Source organism: Danio rerio, chromosome 8, assembly GCF_052040795.2.
Source record: "Danio rerio strain M-AB ecotype USA chromosome 8, GRCz13ab, whole genome shotgun sequence".
Lineage (NCBI taxonomy): Eukaryota > Metazoa > Chordata > Actinopteri > Cypriniformes > Danionidae > Danio > Danio rerio.
The window spans coordinates 25,711,736-25,735,183 of NC_141028.1; the positions used below are offsets into that span (position 1 = coordinate 25,711,736).

A 23,448-nucleotide genomic window follows, 5' to 3' on the forward strand; every position below is an offset into this window, starting at 1 on the left:
AAAAAAAAAAAAAAACATCAGCACAAGGCATTCGTAGACCTACTTGCACACTTTGCGTATATGGTAAAATAGCAAACCATTACCAAAGATCATGAAAAACATTGATTTTAAAAATAAGTCATACTGTTTGACTGATATATATAAGCCTGAACCCGTTTTTTCACTCCAATAAAGATGTTTAAACTTTTTTTACATGTAATGAACGTTTTGAGATAGCTAAAGTTTCACTGTTGTTACATTTTTAATACATTTGTTTTGCTGAATGTTTAGTAAGAACTAAACATAAAAAAACGGGGTAAAGGAAATGTTTTCGAGCTGCATGTTGTGCAACAGGCTATTGTTTTGTGAATTGAGCAACACATGTTACACACTAAAATATCCACTTGCAGGACTATCTAAAAAAACATCCCACTGCCTATTTTAGACTCATTCTGTCAGTCATAAGCAAACACCCATCCACTGAACATTATATATCATTAGAGCTAATCTGACAGACTTAAGGTGCACAACATCCTTGGCTCTATTAAACACTTAAAGCTTTAGTTCCTTTATTAAGTTCCTCAAAACATTCTCTGTCCGCATGGCAAATGTCCAACATCTTTACCTCGTCAGCATTTTATGTTATTTGTGCTAATAGACTGAAAACACTCATAAATACAAAAATACTCCACTAGCGCCATCTACAGGAACACTTTGGACCTGCTACTAAGGTTGTCGATTAAAAGCTGTTTTAATGACTTGTTTGTTAAAGCATAACTTATGGACGGTAAACATTTAATCGTCTTTACTGACATTTAATGGTGTTTATAACAAGGAAGTTTCCAGTAGATGACAGCATTATTGAACTATTTTTTATTCCAATCCTCGCTGGGAATTAATAACATTTATGATTCATAGAGCGTCGTTATTAATATTCATCTTCTACTAAGTTAGTCGAGTCTGACCAGTGACCACATGCATTATGTAACTCAAAAATTACGCCATGCTTTTCTCCCTAGCTGTCAACCACACAGACCTAGAAAGGAAAACAGAATCAGAAGTAAGCCGCTCTACTCGAGCTGTCATTGGAGAAGAGCCGACCACGTGATTAAGTCATCCGTCAAACCGCGCTGTGGAAAATTGGTTGCGCTCACGCTAATAAATCGTCGATTTTCCACGCGCGTTTTATAGGTTCCTGATGCGGATTTACTTAATGCTCTTAGTTAAAATACTGCGGCAATTTGATTAGATTTATATAGTGAAAAGACTCACAAATGACTTTGGGCCAAGAAGCGACCCCTACTGGTAAGTTTTAATACCGCACAACGTGTCTTTTCTAGAGCTTTTATTTCTGTCAACCCTGACAACCGAGTAATCAAAGTGAATGGAGTTACTAGACCAGATTGAGCAAAAGTTGGTGTGGAATAACAGCGCGATGGTCATTGCCTGATCCGTATTCTTATTGGACCCTAAAGCGGAATGGATGTTTTAGAAAACCGCGATGAAAAAAACATCAGTTTTCTATTTTAAACCTTTTTTATTCGCAGCATTTTGACGACGAATTTGTGAGAGTGTACAACAAAATAAAAAACAAAAACATGTTAGCCTTAAGCTAGCTAGTGCTAACCTCAGCCTAACGTTAGCATGTGTGGAATAAGAGACAAGGGGACATGGCGATGACAAAACTGATGTAAACCGACGGACTATGAGCTCATTTGAGTCTCAAAACAACTTAACTTTACGTCCGAAGACTGTATCTATATTTGATCAACCGCTGGGAAACTTCGAAGCTGGCCCGTAAACACCAAGGTAAACCAAACAGGCTAGTTAGCCAGAACTCGCTTTTTTGCTTTATTAAAGTCTCAGAATTGCGTAACCCACTTACTAAAAAAACATATATGTACATATCAGAGTTATCATATGTTGTAGTTTGTTAAATGATTAATGACATGGTTTTGAAGTCATGTTTTAGTTAACATTTGGTGTGTCTGGCAGGTTGACTTGCCAGTAAGTCTGCATAGATTTCTGTAGTATTTGTCATCATATATATTCTTGATGGTTTATCAACCATATGTTTCATGTATATCAATGTTTCTGGATAGGTTTAAGTTTCATCATAGGTTTTATAAATTTGTAAGCTTTGCTTCAGCATAGTAACTGTAAAGTTAGATATTCAAAAGCTAAATATTAACATACAGTAAGTCAGGAATACATCAGGCAACGCATTTTTCACACAAACACGCAAACACTTTGACTTTGTTTTGCTAAAACATTGTTATTTTTTAACTAGGCAATAAAAAAACATTTAATCATGGACAAATGTGAACAAGTTATTAGCAACAGAATTTTGTAGATGAAACAGACACTTAAGAAGTTCAAATAAGCTTTTGAAAAGAAAAGTAAACTTGACCTTGTTCACACAGATGACAGACTGTTTTCACTTTGATTATACAGAGTTTACTGTACTATATATGCAAATATTTATTGCATGGTCATGGTCAATTGTTATTTTGTACAAGATTATCTTGTCATAAATATATTTTTACTTTAGACCAACTTTACTTTTTTTCTCTAATTTGTAAATCAGATTGTAATACAACAACAACAACAATAATAATAATAATAATAATCATAAAAATTGTAAAGCAAAACAGTTGTTTTATGTTACATGTTTTAAGGAATGAACTTTAAAATAAAATTGCACAAGCTGTATCAGGCATGCATTAATTACAAAATAGAATCTGGACATCAGATAAATCTAAGTTCAAAGTGCATGTTTTATTTTGTTGACATATACAGGTTTTTACAGAAGGGACTTTGGATATCTTTTTATCACTCAGAAAACAAGTAAATTGGGAAGTACTATTTAGATAAAAAAAAGCATATTTAGAATTGAATGTTACATAAATTGGAAATGTAATATAGTAAATGTTTGTCTATGTAAATTCTACTAAAGTGGACATTTCTGACTCTTAATAAGAATCAAAAACAATGAGAAAATAAAATGTGAGTTTTGGATGTTTTTCTTCCACTCGTCTGAAAGGAGGCATGTAAAATGAACCACATATCCCAAAACTGATCAGTGGATAGAGAAAAAGAGTGGTTTTCACCTGTAGCAATTAATATGAAGCAACCAAAAGGTCCAAACACTGGTGTATGGCATGTGCATCAGTCAAAACCTCAACACACTGACTCATTTAGTTCGCCTGTGCGGGTCACCTCTTGCATGCAACCTCAATACAATGCAGATAAGCTAAGAACCAGAACAACTGGTTGCTGACAAGTCTGAACAGTGGCTCAACGCCTTTCTGAACGCTTCATTTACTGTTCAGGTATCATGGGTTAACGTATAGCCTGCACGTGTATGGTAGTGCTGTTTACTCATGTTATCCAATTGTGGCTGAAAAGCAGGGGACAGGCAAGAGACGTCTTGTTAAATTGCTTTGTCTTTGTTAGGGGATAGTCACGTCGATTGGGCTAGTGCCTAATCCTCTTGTCAGAATCCACGGATTATAATGCAGTCTGTTTGGTAGTGGTCTCCATCCTCCATATGACCCACACATCTGTTAGCAATGTCTTTGTCAAACAGAGCCGTCATGAGCATGAACTCATTCAACTTTGTCCCTCCTGTTGTTCCAGATCTGTATTTTATTATATTTACTTATTTTTTGGTTGTTTACTCTGCAGATTCCTTTTTTAGATTTTCTTTGTGTGCTTCATGAAAGGTTTGGAATGTTGCGAGGGTGAGTAAATGATGGTCAGCTTTGTATATTTGGGTGAACCAACCCTTCAAACGGCACCTACGGTGAAAATCATTATTTGGTAACTGATTGGACAGAAGTGTAATGTAGTGTAGTGTGTTCACATGCATATTGAGTTGACATAAATACAATAATTCTAATTTTTAGCATTTGACGTTAAAATAGGATCCAAATCCTTTCCATTTCACGCATATTAAAATGTTTCCATAGTAACGTGTATAATCATATCAACAAGACTGCACGTGCGCAAAGCAACTGGGATTAAAAGATCTGTTGAGTTTGCTGTGATCAACAATCATCATCAAATGTGATCTAGAATGAGTTTTACAAGTTTAAAAGGTTTTTAAAACAGTGCATGTTTGTAATGACTTACAGCGATTTTACCCTCTTTACTTTATCATCACAGCTGTGTGTCAGTACAATTAAAAAAAGAAGACGCTTTAATCTCGATTTGTGGACATTAAATCGGGTATATTTTGCACATTATCATAACGGATGTGGATACAGCAGTGTATATTAACATGTATTCTGTCACATTTACCATGCAAAGTTCGCTGCGCTGTGTGTGTGCGTGAACTTTGTAATATCATTGTGTGTGACTCATCATTACAGAAATACTTGAATTAACTCCACAACAAATACATCAAATAATCATTGGGAAAGTTCTTACTGTAGTATTTCTCACAAACGCTTCCTTTATGTTTGTCACTGTGCTGTTTATCTGAAGCAGCCAAGGCGGAGAACAGTGGCCGGGGAGAACTAGCATTAAAGGCACACGTAACAAAAACAGCTGCATTGTCTCCAAGCAGAAAATTCCAATAATCTGAAAGCTCTTATAAATAATCTGATGGTTGTTTTGAGCTGAAACTTTATAGACGCATTCTGGAGACACAAAAGACTTGTCTTAAATCTTGAAAAAGGGGTAAAACAGGTGCCCTTTTAGACATTTCGTAAACACCTTGTGTTCTGGGGAAGTGCACAAATTTTTCTGCCAGTTGATAGACAATATATCTTAAACTTTGTGTGTTATGAATGTATTTTTCTCTATTTACATTTTTCTGAACTACATTTCTTGCTAGTTTCAATATTTCTAGCCTCTATTTTTAATGCAAAAATAAAGTTTAGTGATCAAAACGCATATTGACCAATTTATTTAGACAAAGTTCAACAAATATACACAGTTAAGTCTGAAATAATTAATTAATGTAACTAAGTTTGCCATGAGTTTGTATGAATAATATATATATATATATATATATATATATATATATATATATATATATATATATATATATATATATACACACACAAAAATTAAACAAGCATGAATGAGAAACTATGCACTTAAAGGGCCATAACCCCCACCCCCCCACTCCCATCTCAGCAGGGTGTTTTCACACCTCTAGTTTGAAAAAAGTCAGGAAAGTGGTTGAGTCAAACTTTATTTAGGTGGGAGTGGCGAAAGAGGGAAAGGTTTGCATGAAAAGGAGAGTTTCAGTTTGAGCACACGCTGATCACAGAGGCAAAACAACACACAGATGCAGGGGAGAAAGACAGTGACTGTTTACGTGGACATCAGTAATCGAATTATTTGCCAAATTATTAATTTGTTGACTTTAACTGCAGTTTGGCACTTTCACTTTCATTCAGGAACGTTTCATGCATGCCCCCCATGACAGACAAAATATTGGATGCGAGGAACTGGTGGAAGAGCGTAGGTTTAATGGAATGTTTGATACCACATTACGAATAGGAGAAAAAAAAACTGTCTTTCTCGGAAACTTAGATGCACTCGGTAGGTGCAAAGAATAGTATCAGAAAGCTGGTGTGTATAGACTACCTTGTCACAAAATGCGGCGAAAATTCTACAGGACTAGTTTGATTAGGGTGTTTAGATGTTTACATTTGGAGAGAAGCATTTACAGTGGATCTTTCAGTCCATTATATTGTAGTGATATTAACGTACTGTAAACTGAGTAACTAAATCATTTTGACTAAGGTATATCTTTAAAAACTGGAAGAGTACTGCTGACAATACTAACTAACTTTGCCTCTGAAAAAACATAAACAAAGAACACCAATCACACACTTACCAAATCTGTAGAAACAGGTTGATCAGCACCAACTGGAACCGCATCTTTTTTTTTTTTTAAATATGACGAGTGGCAAATCCAGATTTCACCATTTCCAGATGTGAAAAGTGTCACGGTTTACCCACCGGTACCGACAGCCAGTCTATAGCTGGAATTTTACACAAGGATCTCATGGCTGTGACTTAGCTTCAAAATTTCTTTTCAAAACAGAAGAATGGATTTGCTTAAAATAACACAAAAACACAACCAATTTTAAATTTTTAGTGAGTCCTAATAGTGTTTTTAGCAGCATGGGACAAAACGTCAACATCTCAAAAAAAACGAGTTTTGGTGTTTCATGACCCTTTAATCCTTGTTAATCTAGTTACTATTATTTCTGTCACAATTCATTAAGTTGAACCAAACATTTATTTTGAAAGTTTGTCATGAAGACTTTTCAGTTTCTGTGTGTACATGTTATAGCATTTTTTTCTTAACATAAAACAATGCAGTCTTAATGAAATTCATGTCCTATAGTAAGACAACTTAAAGAATTTATAATTAATGAGTTTGTTGTAATATATGATTTCTTGACAATCTGTGCAATATTCTACAATTTTTCTGCATGTTTCACATCAGCAATCCCATGACTCAGTTTTATATAGAGAATAGCATTTATTATTGTATTACAGTTTGACAGCTCTCTGAGCCCAGTTGATGTCCTCCGTATTCATTCACCTCACTATGTATGTTTTATTATGCTGAAGTCTTTTGCATGAACTTCCCACAGGAGCTTTCTTTATAAGGTTATCTTATCTTTTTAAGCAAACCACCTAGCTGAGTCTCATAATGGATTTATCACCTCTCATTCTGTGCAGACTAAATATACCACACAGATGTGTAATTGCTGACGGCAGAGTTTGCGTCCGACTGCTTTGAAAAGATAAAGGTTGTGTAATCAGAAGCAGCGGATGAATGAGCGGCCTGCTGAGACAAAAGCTACTTTCTTATTCTCCACGTTTATGGATTCAGTCTTTCTAAAAGCCCTTAAGCCAGGCCAAAAAAGATTCATATTTCATGTGGCTAACAGTGTTGCAGTAAACGCCCACTTTGTCAGTGGCCGTGGTTCTGCAGTATTTTCCAATTTATTTTCTCTGCAGGCATGTCAGACGTTTCTTCAGAAAAGAACTTGATATGTCTTGAACCAAACCAACCAACTCTGAGATGGATAACACCAGTGAGTTTAAGTAATATAATTTATTTATTATTATAAATATAATTATAATTTATTATTATTTATCTATTTATTAATAAATATTTTAAAAAGATGTTCTGAAGGCTTTATCAGAGTAAGACCTATCTAATGCCAGCAAATAATGCATTGCCTTAACACTGCATTTATACAGTAAACATTCTGAAATATTACACTTCAAATCTTTTATTTCCAAAAGGTATTATTACTATGATTTAAAATAAAATGTATTCAAATTAAAATAGTTTGTTCCTATGATAAAACTGAACTTTAAGCATATTTACTGGAGATGTGAGCAATTATTCAGAAATGTTTAAAATATGATGGTTTGATGCTGAATAAAAACAACGTTTTTGTAGTATTATGTTGCATGTTAAAGTGGCTTGGTGTTGTCAGCAAATTGCTTTGTTTGTGGAAATCATGATGCGTTATGTAGGAGTGGGTGGTTTTGAGAATTCAGTTTCACAGTATGAGTAGTTGATTCAAACGCACACTCACCGGCCACTTTATTAGGTACACCTTACTAGTACCGCTTTGGACCCCCTTTTGCCTTCAGAGCTGATTTTAATCTTTTGTGGCATAGAATCCACAAGGTACTAGAAATTTTACTCTGAGATTTTGGTTCATATAGGCTTAGGGTTAGGGTTAGGGTTCATATTGACATGATAGCATCACGCAGTTGCTGCAGATTTGTCAGTTGCACATCAATGATGCGAATCTCCCATTCTACCACATCCCAATGGTGCTCTATTTGATTGAGATATGGTGACTGTAGAGGCCATTAGAGTACAGTGAGTGAACTCATTGTCGTGTTCAAGAAACTAGTCTGAGATAATCCGCGCTTTATGACATGGTGCGTTATCCTGCTGTAAGTAGCCATCAGAAGATACACTGTGGTCATAAATGGATGGTCAGGGTCAGCTACAATACTCAGGTAGGCTGTGGCAATGACACGATGTTCAGTTAGAACTAATGGGCCCAAAGTGTGCCAAGAAAATATCCCCCACACCATTACACCAGCAGCAGCCTGAACTGTTGATACAAGACAGGAGGATGGATCTATGCTTTCTTGTTGTTGATGTCAAATTCTGACCCTATCATCCTAATGTGGCAGCAGAAATCTAGAGATAGATTTTCTCTTTTTTTGACCATTCTCTGTAAACCCTAGAGATGGTTGGCCGTGAAAATCCTAGTAGATCAGCAGTTTCTGAAATACTCTAACCAGCCCGTCTGGGACCAACAACCATGCCACGTTCTAAGTCACGTAAATCACCTTTCTTTCCTATTCCGATGCTCGGTTTCACCTGCAGCAGATCCTCCTGACCATATCTACATACCTAAATGCATAGAGTTGCTGCCATGTGATTGGCTGATTAGAAATTTGCATTAATGAGCAGTTGGACAGGTGTACCTAATAAAGTGGCCAGTGAGTGTATATGTTTTTTTTTTTTTTTTTCAAAACTTGGTAAATACAGTAAACATGAGACACTTAGCTTTTAGGGTAAGCTTACTTTAACAAAATATTTCACATTACACAGTACATTAAAGTAGACTGACCTTACTAATATAAAAATGGCAGAAAAAAAGAAAATTTGTATGGCTGCAAAATAAATAACTTTTGAGTAAAAGGTGGGAAAAGACTACAGAAGACTCCAGATTAGGAATGTGTTGCCAAAGTACAGGAATATATGATATGACTTGAAATGCAAAGAGCTAAACTAATAGCAAAACATCAGTTGATCAAACATTTGTTTTCATCTAGAATTCATGCTATTAGTTAGTAAAGTTGAGCTTTATAGTCATTCTGCTACATATGTGGACCTACAGAAGAACGAAATGTCGTGTCTCGCTGGACAACGGTGCTACATAAATTTATCATAAATACAAACACAACACTGGACATAACAGCTATTTTAAAAAATGATGCATAGCTAACATACATATACTAGAAGATACTTAACTTTTGCATATAAGACCATACTTTGTGGCCCTACTTATGATTAGTGTAATGGTTAACCTATCTTAAAAACCCCTTTGAAATGAAAGTTCATTCTGCAATATGAACAACTTTATGTTGTTTTGCGTTTCATGAAAGGATGTCTCTGTGATTAAAATTGATGAGTTTTTATCTCCAGAACTATACCATTTCAGTGTCTATTTTTTGTAAAGATTTAAGATGGAACGTGTGTTTCTCCTGCCATGTAAACAAAGCCCTGCTGTGCCTTTTAGAAATCTCGATGACCCAATATTTTCCCTTTAATTATATTTAGTGAGTCAGCGGAGAGGTGATGATGGGGGTGGGGAGGAGTCAGGAATTGACACAAGCACTATTAGATCTCAGGTCAAACTCAGGTCACCCGTATAATCTTTAGAGCATGGACACTACACACCAGGTCACTTCAGCAACAATGATGGCCATATTCTCATCCAGCGCCTTGAAGTCTTTTTTCCCGTCTTTTGTCTTCTCAGAGGCGATGTCTCGTGATGGATGGTTGTGAGATTTAGCAGTCAGACCGGAGAACCATGGAACAGGTTGAAGAACCTACCTCAGAAATGAAATGTGACGGCCAAGTGGATGGAGTGATGAAGAGCCAGTCGTCTTTGCAGACTGAGTTGAGCTCCGTCCCGATTCTTAGAGATGCAGCGTGGTTGGGGGCGCAGGAGGGGGAATCTGCCTCTTCAGACTGTGGCGGGACATCAGACCTACAGGAGCCGAGCTCGGTGTCGGGTGAGGAGGTGGAGGGCAGCGAGACGTCTGATATCACAGGATTGGAGGCCTCGCCAGGCAGTAAGGGATCGTGGGGGGGCAATCAGCAAAACGGAGATAGAACACCACAGGAAAGCCCGCCACCGAATAGTGAGACGCCTGTAACAGCTGGAGCATTTTCAGGTAAAAATCATCAGTAACATTCTCTCAGTGACATTTGTTTTTCTGTTTTTGTTGTGATGAAGCTGTATCTTCATATTTGATTTATGACTTTATAAGATTTCTGCTTCATTATTATTATCATTATTATTGTTATTAATATTATCAATGAAAATCTGAAAACAATAACCTTTATTTTATCGTTGATGTTTAAAAATAAATATTTATTCATGAAAAATGTTTATTACAGGTAGATGTATTATGTGATGGAAATACTTTGACATCATAAATATAATAATTATTTTGTTTTTACATCATTATTATTGATGTAAAATCATTAATTATATTTAATTATGAATGTTTTCTAGACTGTTTTTGTGTATAATACAGCAGTTTGTTTAAAAATAGGTATCAAACAAACTAAAAATGTAAACAAAAAACAAAAAAATGCAGGATTATGCATACAAATTAACCTACTTTATCGTCATTGTGGGGAAGCATAATTGTGTTTTATTTACAACTACAACAATATAATAAATGTATATTTAACATGTGTAATGGTAGAAATAGAATATGAATGTCTATCAATTTCTCTGTCTCTCTGTCTGTCACACACATCAATAGCCAAATATTAGTTTATTAGTTCTGCCTTTCAAACCTATTCTTAAGTTAATAGTAATTAAGTGACTGAAAGCATTTTTGTAAATTAAAACAATGCAGATAAAACATTTGTTATCCTAGCTGTTTCAGATGGTCATCAAGCTTCCCATTAAATATGATTAGAGTTTGTGTAAACATGAATGGAAAAAGGTATAATGCCTAGGTATAGCAGGTAAAAATTGTTACGAATACATAAAGTAAGAAATTGTCAAAGAAAATTGCCTGGTTTTGATCTCATACTTTTTAAAAGGAGATAAAATACTTTTTCTTATATTCCTTTATGTATATGTCTTTTCAGTGGCCTGATAAGAGATGCTTAAAATCAAGGGTGCTTAACCCGTTTCCTGGAAATCTACGTTCCTACAGAGTTCAGCTCTAACCCTGATCAAACACACCTGAACCAATTAATTAGGACCTGACCAGCACTTGATAATTACAGGCAGGTGTGTTTGATATGGGTTGCAACTGAAATCTGCAGGAAGGTAGATCTCCTGGGACAGCGTTGAGCACCCCTGCTTTAAGTAATATCTTTCTGTTTCTGCTTTAATTTTCTAGATCCGCTACAGGTGCCCTCTCTTTCACTGTCGGACCAGCTACGGCTGGGACGCGAAGACCCCAATAAACTGGGCCTGAACGTTGAGTGTCGTATATGTGGAGATAAAGCCTCAGGTTTTCATTATGGAGTTCATGCTTGTGAAGGCTGTAAGGTAATTTTTGCTAAACATTTCATATTTTACACAAACCCGAGTGCATTTGTGGCCTAAAATAGTCTGCCATCTATTATAAACAACTATTAAAGGTGCTGTAAATGATAATGTCGTGAGAAATCACACCTGTTCAAGGATCTATAAACAGCCAAAAAGATTTTGGGAGCAATCCATTTTTTTGTAAACCATTCAAAAGGCCTGGACCACATGACTTAAATGACTGAGGGCGCACTCACACTATGCAATCCGAACCATGCCTTGGCACAGTTCCCGATTTGTTTGAGAAGTGCGAGTGCTCTGAATTGCGCTCAGGCACGCTTCAGTTGGCTGGCCCTGGCCATGTTGGAAGAGGTGAGCCAGAGTTTGACGCAGTATGCTTGTAGTGTGAATGCAAAACCCCAAACTGAAGATGCAGTGTCACTTTTAGGGACTGTTTCAAATGTATTTATTGATCATTCTTACTGTTTAATGAACGCAAATTGTCGTAGTTTATTAAAGACTTAAACACCTTGCTGCATGCCAGCTACACCTTCAGAAAACCTCCTAAAACCTACTGCACGAGGACTTTTATGAAAATTTATGAGCGTCAAAAAAGTTGTTGGATCTGTTCAGCAAAGTGTTTGACTGCGTGTCACTGCATCCCAAACGACTAAAAATAATACAAAACAATATAACTAAAGCTATCTCCACTGTGCTGATCAAGAGCGCTTCTCTTCCTGTTAAACTGAACAGTCACATCATCGATGATGTAAGCGTGCTCAGGTCCAGTTGGCAAAATTGCAATGTGAGTGCAAGCCGAGGGGGAGAGGGGATGAGGGACAATGGCGCTTTGGCATGGTTTAAGGCACCTGTACCTAATGTGAGTGCGCCCTGAAATATCCTACAGCATCTTTAATAAAATAACTCTTTATTTTAAATCTCTGGGCTTCCTAATCGCCAACCTGATTTCACCAAGTAGAACATGCTCCTGGATTAACATCTATGTTGATCCTGGAACAACTTTCCAATCAGCCAATCAGAATGAAGGGATACGTTTACCATTTGTTAAGTTTAGGCTTATGGTTATATTTATGCACTTCTACATTGTTATCTAACTCTTATTCCCCTCTGATTTTGAGGAAAATTTGCAGTTAATATTCCATGAAATACATTTTCAAAAAAAAAAAAAAAAGATGTTCCAGGATCAACATTGATGTGCCTTCCTAATGGTTAAAGCTGCGTTTCTGTGGTCAAGTAATTCAGCAGCCCACGTGCATGTGTGCCTTTCCGTTTTTCAGTGAGGATGTCATTTGTGTTTAAAGGGTTTTTTCAGGCGCACCATTCGTATGAAGTTGGAGTACGAGCGATGTGAGCGCGCCTGTAAAGTCCAGAAAAAGAGCCGGAACAAATGCCAGTACTGCCGCTTTCAGAAGTGCCTGGCACTGGGCATGTCTCATGACGGTACAGTTCACTGCTTACTGCACATCCAAACCAAGTCACCTTGATTTGTATAGAACATAAGACATTTCAGATTGTTTCCAAACAGCTGAGAACTTTCATCAAGTGCAGACTTGCATCAAGTAAGAAACAATCTGAGATTCAACTGTTTAGTTAGAAGTTCCACAGAAGGGCAATGGTGTTCAGCTTAAGTCACTGTTAAATCACTTCTGTTAGTTTACTTGATTTTTTTTTATTGTGAAATGAAATCAATGCAGCTATAAGGCAGAAGAAACAGTGCCATTCAGCTCAGTTAAGTTCAAGCTTTTTTAATGACAATTTTGTAATCTGGCAGTGTTAATGTAGTAAAATAAAAGTTACTAAAAGTTAGTTCACATCAAAATAAAAATGTAGTCGTCATAATTGACTAGTCACCATGGGCTTACAAAACCTTACAGAATGAGTTCATCTTTATGTCAGATTTCTGGTTCTCTACTTTTAAAGTGCAATCACCTAAAACTCTAACTGCTTCAAAACAAAAGAATCAAAAACATAAATCCAGTGATTAGATGCATTTAAAGACCTTATTCTTATTAATATTGATCAGAAATGTTTCCATCATTAAGAATTGGTTAGTGAATCTCAGTGATTCCTGCTTGACATGCTAGAACAAGTGAAGTTTGTTCCTGTGTTTGTGCATTGTAAATCTATTTATTATATACAGCAAATCATGTCTCTTAACAGAATTTAGATTAAACCACTTGATTATTAAGGATTTTTTTTTTTATTTCCGTATGAATTTTTTGAAGTGTGCGCATTAGGGCTGATAATGGAAAATAACATTGCAACATTTTGTTATTCGATTCTACTCTCCTCTAACTTATACTCCTCACAATCACTGCACTATTTAACATTTGCACATTTATAATTTGCTCATATTCATTGCACTACATTGCACAGATACACTTATTTGAACTGTACACACCCACTGTACATGGACATTTGTAATTATGTACACACCCACTGTGCATAGACATTCTGACTATTAATAGCAACCTGTACATATATTAATTTATTGTAAATCTCTGTTCATAGCTAATACAGCCTGTAAATAATGTTCATAGTACATTCATCTGTAAATATCACCATAGTTTTTCTATAACGGCACTTAATAACTTTTAAATCTGTATCCTGCACTTGCTGCTATTTCACTGCTGGTTAGACCTAAACTGCATTTCGTTGCCTTGTACTTGTACATGTGTAATGACAATAACGTTGAATCTAATCTAAAAATGCAATTATCAAAAGGTTCAAATTAAATAAAGGAGGAGTCCAACAGTATTTCAGTACTGTAATTAAATAAATAAATGTAAAATGAATTCTGAGTAGTCTTCATTGTGTAAAAACATTCACCTTAGTTACTTGTTAATAAAGTTAATATATGGTAAAAAAAAAAAAAGTATGCCTAAATGATTTTAAAATTCTCATACAGTCACAGGCCTCAAAAATACATGCAAATGCACATCAGACTCTAATCAAGCATATCCTGTGATGTGAACTATTGCAAATGGTCACATTGCGATATTGATGCTGAAACGATGTATTGTGCAGCCCTAGTTTGCATTTTGAATGAACAGAATTTCAATCGAGGAACAAAATCTCCAGTGTTTGATTAATCTTAATTTGTGCTCTGAACATAGATAGAAATGCTATGGCAAAAAATTAATTCGCAGAACTTTCATTTTGATGTAAATGAAGCCTTAAAGCCCAACTAGGCAACCCAAAGATCACTTAAATTGTGTAGCAATCATACTCAGCTTTTCATTTTTCCTTTTTGTAATACATTTCTTCTCTGCTTTTAAAATGTATACTGGATATAATGAACGAAGCTTGTTTTTTTGTTTTTGCCTCAGCAATAAGGTACGGACGTATGCCAGAAGCGGAGAAGAAGAAGCTGGTGGCTGGACTACTCGCTGGAGAGAACCCGCAGAGCTCTAGTGGAGCTGACCTCAAAACACTGGCCAAGCACGTCAACACAGCCTACCTGAGGAACCTCAACATGACCAAGAAAAAAGCACGCAGCATCCTCACGGGCAAGACCAGCTGCACTGCGGTATGCATTCAGCTTTTAGAAAGTGTGTTTTACTACGGATACACTAATGATAACATTTTGACACATGTATTAACTCAATATTTAATGATGTTATTTATTATGTTATTTATTATATTATTTTACGTCATTGACGTGCAGTTATTTTAGCTGTTTTTAATTATGTTCATCTTTGTTCTCCAGCCTTTTGTGATCCATGATATGGACTCCCTGTGGCAGGCAGAAAACGGGCTGGTCTGGAATCAGCTTAATGGAGCACCGCTCAACAAAGAGATCGGGGTTCATGTTTTCTACCGCTGCCAGTGCACCACAGTGGAAACTGTGCGAGAGCTAACAGAGTTCGCCAAAAACATACCTGGCTTTGTGGATCTCTTCCTGAATGATCAGGTGAGAGCTATTGGTGCAGTTAAATTGACTTTTTGTTTGTGAAATCTGTTTATTCAATTCATTTCAAGTGTATCTGTGTAGTGTTTTTCACAATAGTTATTGTTTCAAAGCAGCTTTATTAAAGGTGCAAATTGTTGCATTACAGTCAAATTCGGAAAAGTTAGGGTTATAAGTTACCATAACCTGATTACTAGTTACTAATAAATGTAACTAATAGGGATGCATCGATCCCGATACTTGCATCAGATATCAGTTCAACACTTCATTTTTTTGTTATTATAATATTATGTTCTGTTTAATTTATAAGCCAAAAAAAAGCCATGAAGGTAGCCTATTTTAAAGCACTAGAAAGTTGTCATGTAGGCTACTATATCCCAAATGTTTTGAAGCCATTCTATAGATTAATATGATGTACAGATGAATATTTAAGTGGTTAAACTCATGTTCAGTTCAGCACTTCCCGCCGCTGTGCCTGTCAATCATTCTCCATTCATTCACAATTCAAGCTGCATGTCGCGTTTATGACAACATGGAAAATTCTCTCCAAGACTATTTGTTCCTGTTAGTTTAAATAATCAGTGGAAAAATGGATTTAGTTTCGCATTAAATGGCTTCATTTTGACCTGCAACATGGAGATCATTGCTGTTTGTAAATCATGTTGTGCTGTGTCTGTTAGATCAGCAGATCACATTCGCAACACTGAAGTAGTGAGGGCTATTACCTGCTCTTCACACACAAAGTAGGCCTACCTCAAACTTTAAATTAGAAAAGCCTCCCTTTTATGCTGCTGTTTTGGAAGTGTCCGCAGATACCAGACAGCTGCATGCTTTATTCAGGCACCGGCTGCGCAGACATGACATAAGCCACTCCGTAAGATTATTCTCACAATGAGTTTCTGTTCTTTAATCCTTCAGATGGAGTTTATTCTTTCGAGGTGAATACGTTAAGTGCTTCAAATAGTTTGTAAAGCTTGGTTCATTGTGGTCAAAGAAGTTGATTAAAATACAAAAGTGAAACTGATGGCCCGGCGCATATGAATAGTCTTTAACAGGAAATGATTTGGCCCAATATAGGCTACTCTGACACTGTGAATATTTCACTGTTGTTTTATATATTAACATTTTATTTAACAGACCAGTTTGTCGGTTACTTTGCTGAAGCATAAAAGCGGACCTTGTTTTGAACCATACCTTAAATATTCTTTCTGTAGATAACTGACCAACAAAAATACATTAAAATAATCAACAAATTATACCAAACGAAATTTGTTTCAAAAGTTTTTTTTTTCAGACAATAATTATTTTCAGACATGCTTTCAGTTTCTCTATCTCATTTGCGGCTTCAAACCTGGAGGAAAATATCAGGCTTTGCTAAAAAAAAAAATAAAGAAGATATGTTATTTGAGCTCATCACCAGAACTATAGAAACTGTATTATGCTAATAATAAAAATAATAATAAAACAGCACAGTATTGGGATCAGATCTGTATTGGTCAATACTCAGAATTTTGGTATCGAAATCGGATCAGTTGCAAAAAAATCGTATCGGTGCATCCCTAGTAACTAATTAACTAGTAACTAAAAGCTTTTAATGGTTAAAGTTATTAATTATAAAATAGCTAACCTGCAGTTATCAAGTGTAGGTGATGTCTATGTTCAGTGAAGTGTATTAAATATATGTGTTGACCTCGAAGTCCTTTGTTTAAGTGCTTCTTAGTAGTGACTTCTAACTATGTGTTCACATCTATGCTGCCCCACCAACAGCACACTGCGTTCATTTACACTGCGACTGTTGGTGAGAGCATCATTCACTCGCTCTGCTATTGACACAGTTTTATGTTTACATGATTTGTTAAGGAAATTAGCCAATTAAAAGCAACTTAAAATTTGAGTGGTTAGAATTCGTGCTCCTGTTTAAGGGCTAGTCTAATATACATTGATTTATGCACAACCTACATTATAAATTGGGAAACCCACATAGCAATCGTCAACCTCTGCTTCTCTTGGAAACTATTGTGGTCAGAAGCAAAGTTCACAGCACTTTGTTCTCTAGAATCCTGTCAAGCTTCAATATTCTAATTGGTTGCTGCTAAACCATGTGATAGCTCGTTACTATCCGCTTGTTGAGTGATGACGTGTTTCCGGGTCCAAGCCGCCACTCGTTTGAGTTGAGAAATGATTTGTTTATGATCACTTTTAATTCATATCACACAATAAAGTTGATTTTTTTATAAAGTCATAGTGTACACAACAATCTCTGCGCTTGCTTTTGGCCATTGGACATTAGGCATGGACATATATATTGCGATCTTGATTTTTGAAAGTATTAAATCACTTTGTAAACGTTTATAATTACTATTTCATGAGTCTCCCCATGCATTTGAATAGAGCGCTTGGACCCAGAAGACGCTTCGTGTGACGTCACAACGACATTAACAAGCGGATACCGTTAACCACTTTTCAACTCTTCTCCACACCCACACTTTACAAGATGCTCACCAGAGTTTGCCGCTAGCTCACATTGAAAATGAATTCCTTGGTGACTTCCTGTCACCAATAATGTACACTGCACTGTAATGTTGGTGGCTTTTATGTGGCTTTTACTTGAAACAAAAGAAACTACAAACAAAATACAGGTTGTTACAGAAAAAATTATTGGTCAAAATAACAACTGAGGTTCTGAATTTTGTTTGAAACATTGGTATTTTTTATTTTTTTATGAATATAAATGTCTGAAATCTTTTATGCCAAAAAATGCTCTTAATGACTATTTTTTTGGAGAAATGCCATCAGTTGTTTACAAAATAAAACAAAAAATACATTTAACTCAAACGTTTTCAAATCTTCATTTTTTAGCATAGCTTTATATATAAACATTTTATATTATACCTTTATTTAGTGGCTTATTGTATATGGGGATTATCATACATGAATTAAGTATTGATACATAATGTCTTCTCTCTCACTTTATCTCTCAGGTAACGCTTTTAAAATATGGAGTCCATGAGGCCATATTTGCGATGCTCCCATCTCTCATGAATAAAGATGGACTGTTGGTGGCCAATGGGAAGGGTTTTGTGACGAGAGAGTTTCTGCGAAGTTTACGCAAGCCATTCAGTGAGATCATGGAGCCCAAGTTTGAGTTTGCAGTGAAATTCAATGCTCTGGAGCTGGACGACAGTGACCTGGCTCTGTTTGTAGCAGCCATCATATTGTGTGGAGGTGAGGATATTGAGCCGTTTATTCCAGATGCTTGCTTCACTCCATCATTTGCTTTGATTGCTCAAGTTCTTTTAAAGCAATACTTCAACCGGATAATAATCATTTTGACCTCAAGATCTACATACAAACTCCATGAAGTTAGTTAAACTTCTATAAATTCTCCAACAGGTGGGATCAGATGTAGAGTATATGTGGAATCCCGCTGTAGAATAGCTCGCTCCAGGATGATACACAAGTTTTTAGTACTTGGAGATTTCCCACGTGTCATATTTGTATAAGCGTTTAACTATCAAGCATATATTTTTCCGCTTGTGTTGTCTTCAATTCTGTTAGAAACGTGTTTTATACAGTTCATTCTTTTTAAAGTGATTTTTAACACTTTTTTTTATTCCAAAGATAGCTTTTGATAAATTGTAAAAGCTTAATATAATTTATTTTTGTAGTGTATATTTTCTGTCCGTAAAAATAGCAATAGAAGCTGGCATTGAACAAAAACATACAAACAAAAACATACAAACTCACCCTCAAGTGCTTCCAAACCCTAACATGAACTTCTCTCTTGTTCTCTCTCTTCTGTATAACACAAAAGATATTTTGAAGAACGTTTTGAAATCTTTTTGTGCATTTCAGCGTACATTTTTGTCTAACTGTCCCTTTAACACTAAATATAGATATTGAAATATAGAACATGAGAGCAGTTGAATTTGAGATCATACAGGAATGTTGATTGAGTTCAGTCTTGAAGCAATCAGGACTAAGGCTACATAATGAATTAAAATGAAATCAAAATTGCGAAAAGCTGGGTCATCTTGTCAGGAAAGCACGACTCTCTGATCAGTAGTACATCTCATCTGGTGGCCAGAGGGCGCTCTCATGCGGAAACTACAAATACACCACAAAGAAAAGACCCAGGAAAATAATCAAAGGATTTTATTGCTTTATTCATACAACATGAATAATACACAAACAACTATGGAATCATCTCACAAAAGGATTCATTTCAGACACTCAGCTTAAGTTATGAAGTGAGTTTGGAGTAAATACATGTTATTAAATGTGAATGAAGCAGCAACACAGAACTGTAGATCACTGAGTAGTAGTAGCCATGGGCCAGTATAAGATTCTGATGGGATGATAACCTTGGATAAAATTATCACGGTTTCTTAGTATCATGGTAGTGTTATTAGTAAAAATAAGTTTTATTTAAATGTCTGAGTAAAAAACAACTTTTATTTCCCAACTGAATACAATATATATTTATTTTAAGAAACATTTAAAATATTTTGGACCAGATGCTTTTGATGTAGAGTTTCCTTTTCTCCTGGAGAGACTGTTGCCCTAAAAAAACGCAATCAAATAGTAACTTGCATATCTACGGTGGCCAAGAGAGCTTAACACGCTGCAATTTAAGAAAGCACATGCAGTTACAAAAAACACCAGCAACTAAAGGAACGATCTTCATTATTATGACCGCGCACATGTTGTAAATTCTCACAACATTAATAACTGAAGAAACACGCAGCAATTGGTCACAACGCAAAAAACTTAAGAAACGCGCTGCAATTAGTCTCGACACTTGCAAATATCTACGCAACACAACGGAAATGTTTCAAGGGACCCAGAACCATGATGGATGTGTTATGTCGTGTAATCAGGATATTGAAATAATCGAAAAACAACTCGCCTTTCAAAGACCATCAATCACCTTTCATAGCAACAGTCACGGTATAATAATGAATCCATTTCTCAGCAGGGTTCGTCATGGTTTTGGGTCCCTTGAAAAATATCCGTTGTTTTGTCTGGATATTTGCAAGTGCTGTAACTAATTGCTGTGTGTTTCTTAAGTTGTTTGTGTTGTGAGTATTTGCAACATGTGCGGTCAAATTGATAAAGATCATTTCTTTATTTGCTGGTGTGTTTTGTAATTGCATGTGCTTTCTTAAATTGCAGCATGTTAAGCTCTCTCAGCCACCATATATACACCTTAGAAACGGTATGACAGAAAACTTTGGCGGTTTTAAAACCGTGACTTTTCCGAACCGCTGTAAACCGGCTATCATCTCATGCCTACTGAGAAGTGACAAAAACTGTTTTAACATGGGAGAACGATGACCTTTGATTTCAGAATAACCCTGATTAAATCATCTTCAATTTTTTTCGTTGCTTGTCAATGAACTGTGGCTATGTTTCGTAAACAGTGCTCCATCTAAAAGCAGGTGCTGAAGAATTACAGAAATGTTTTATTACGAAATCACTTTTAATTAATCATGCAAATGTAATCTTGAGATATTTTACAAATGAAAAGATTGTGCAAAGACGACTCTCTCATAATATCATATCATTGAGCTTTTATTATGTTTTGCACATGTGTTTTCCAACATTAAAGTATGGTCATGGAAAAAAGAAACGCTTGATACAGACATAAACATGGTCTCTCATTGCTCTAGATCGTCCTGGGCTGATGAACGTGAAGCAGGTGGAGCAGATTCAGGATGGCATTCTGCAAGCTCTGGACCAGCATCTTCAGGTTCACCATCCGGACTCTTCTCATCTCTTTCCCAAGCTGCTGCAGAAGATGGCCGACCTCAGACAGCTGGTCACGGAGAACGCACAGCTGGTTCAGATGATCAAGAAGACCGAATCAGAGACCTCACTTCACCCGCTTTTACAGGAGATCTATAAAGACATGTATTGAGCTCAAGACTCAAGGACATGACTAGAGATCAGACTGACAGTGCACAAATCCTAATGGCACCGTGGTGCCATAGGTGTTTTTTTACTGAATTTTTGTAAAGGACTTTTACAAATACTGACTTTGAATATTGAAATTTCCTCTGATTTTACGGAGTGTTCTTTTATTTAAACTCAAATCTGTTCTACTACCAGGACACTGAATATCCAGTCATCATTCACTACTACTACTATCACTATTTTCATGTAGTTCTTCATTTGCTTGATGAGGGCTAACACTTTTAGAAGTCGTCAGGGTTTCAAGTACTGATATCCAGTATGTTTCTGTGGGGAGATCAGAGCAAATGCCACTTACTGTATGTGTTTTTAAGGCTTTTATTTCTGTGGTTCTTCTTTTCTTCCTGTTTCTTTAGGCACTTTTAAGGTAATAGATAGCCTCCACGCAGAACTGTACAGCAGTCGGTTTTGTTATTTTGGAAATGTTGTTACATTGTTGAGGATGTTGTTTTTCATCGTCAGCTGCTACAAATATATATTGGTATTGAAACTGAAGACAAATCTATGTTTAATAACTCACTTTACCTGCTTGGGAGAAATCTACAAAAGAGTGATAATTTCTAGTTGTATGGAAGGACATGTTTGTTTGTGATGAGCATTTATAGGATTCTTATGTGCTGATCTTTTTGTTTAGCACAAAGTATTTAGCCGGTACCAGTCTCAAGGTCATATTTTACCAGGACGAGACAAAATATGAGTTATTGTAAGCGGTTGTATGAAATTAGGTCTTCCATTAGTATGTTGATTGAACGTGTTCTGAGAATATATATATTGAGTGATTGAAAACAAATGGGCTGTGGTTACATTCAAACTATAACTAAATTCACTTAATCAGTTGCGTGGATTGATGATTTTGTCCTATGCGCTTTGCATCTGCATTGCTTTGAGCAAATACTTGCATTGAACTTTACTTAGATGCTGCCGAGAGTCCTGTCACAAGCAATGCTGCACAATTTGGGAACTCAGTGTACACTTTTAAAAGCAGTTCTAATGTTGAATTACATTAATTGGTATTATTATGATGTGCAACACATCTATTTCACATCAAGAAGTATCTCAGAAATATCTGAGGTTTTATTTTATGGCTGAAATTTGCTTTCAGGAGGTGTTTATTGAAGATGGAGCTTGACGGATTATTGGAGCATACAGAAACCTGTTACTGTGAAAATAGAGAGCACAATAAGATGAAATGATGGAAATCCTTTTCCTCCTCTTCCTTAAAATAATAGTTTTTCTGTCACCCAGTTTTACCCACACACACCAAGCATCTACTAATGTTTTTTTAAATTTGCAGTAAAGTCTATAAAAAAGTCTTGATTGATTGACCAGATTAGATAAGACGCACAATTGTAAGGATTTCTGAGATATTATTTTGAATCACAGTTAACAATTCCAGACATTTCTAGATTTCTTGTGATTTATCAAAAGATGTGATAATTTCACAAGCGGTTTTGCAGTCATAGTAAACTGTAAATGCTTGTTTAATCTTTATGAATGATTTGCAGAATACCAAACTATATAAAATGTGTGAAAATGATTAAACATTTCAACGAAATTACTGGTGTCTGAGCTCTAGTCTGAATGTTTTGTTAATGAATTGGGCTGCTTTCAGAATGTAATTTAGTGTTTTAAACCTAATTCTAATATAAATTATATTTAGTTCCAGGAACATCAGAGTCAAAATAAATGTACAACAAACAGCGCTAATAATTATTAATAAATGTGTAATGATTCTGTTCAAAAGTACCGATTCCTCTAATTGATTCGAACTATCACCACTATCGCGTATAACGTTTAGACGAATCATTCTGAACAGAGAACCTATGAATCATTTTAATAAACTTTTTTAACACATTTTATTAAAATGCTTTATAGATTATCTGTTCGGTGTGATTATATTTACCTCCAGGAACTTCAGATTCTAAGTAAATGTACAACAAACACCGCTTTTATTAATTAATAAATGTGTAATGATTCTGTTCAAAAGAACCTCTAATTGACTCGAACTATCTACGAATCATACTGCATCTATCATTTTAATAAAATGTGATTAAAAGTCGAAAAAATGCTTTTATGTGGTTTATTGTACCAAATTTATACTGTGGATCGATATACATTTTGATTGTTTTTTGATAGTATTTTTATTATCTATACATTTCCATGCAGATTCTAGCAATTGTTTGTAACCTATTTGAAACCGCAATTCATTTTTAATAATCATCCATAGCCTAATATGTAAATTACATTTAGTATCAATATAGAATTGAG

General features: G+C 35.6%; 1 protein-coding gene across 5 annotated transcripts; it reads left to right on the forward strand.

The window, feature by feature from the left end:
• The first annotated feature begins 1,063 nt into the window (after positions 1 to 1,063).
• On the forward strand, positions 1,064 to 22,738 carry ppardb (peroxisome proliferator-activated receptor delta b). 5 transcript variants are annotated; one of them, XM_087262768.1, is made up of 9 exons: positions 1,064 to 1,284; positions 6,973 to 7,049; positions 9,534 to 9,954; positions 11,146 to 11,297; positions 12,599 to 12,737; positions 14,627 to 14,826; positions 15,007 to 15,210; positions 18,189 to 18,432; positions 20,880 to 22,735. In XM_087262768.1, exons 3-9 carry the CDS (start codon positions 9,588 to 9,590, stop codon positions 21,125 to 21,127), a joined length of 1,554 nt encoding a protein of 517 aa, XP_087118894.1. In that variant the 5' UTR covers positions 1,064 to 1,284; positions 6,973 to 7,049; positions 9,534 to 9,587; the 3' UTR covers positions 21,128 to 22,735. The 5 variants fall into 5 exon arrangements, with proteins under 5 accessions (XP_087118894.1, XP_087118893.1, XP_087118892.1 ...); XM_087262766.1 differs by lacking the exon at positions 1,064 to 1,284 and adding an exon at positions 1,380 to 1,788; XM_087262767.1 differs by lacking the exon at positions 6,973 to 7,049.
• Positions 22,739 to 23,448: the final 710 nt, after the last annotated feature.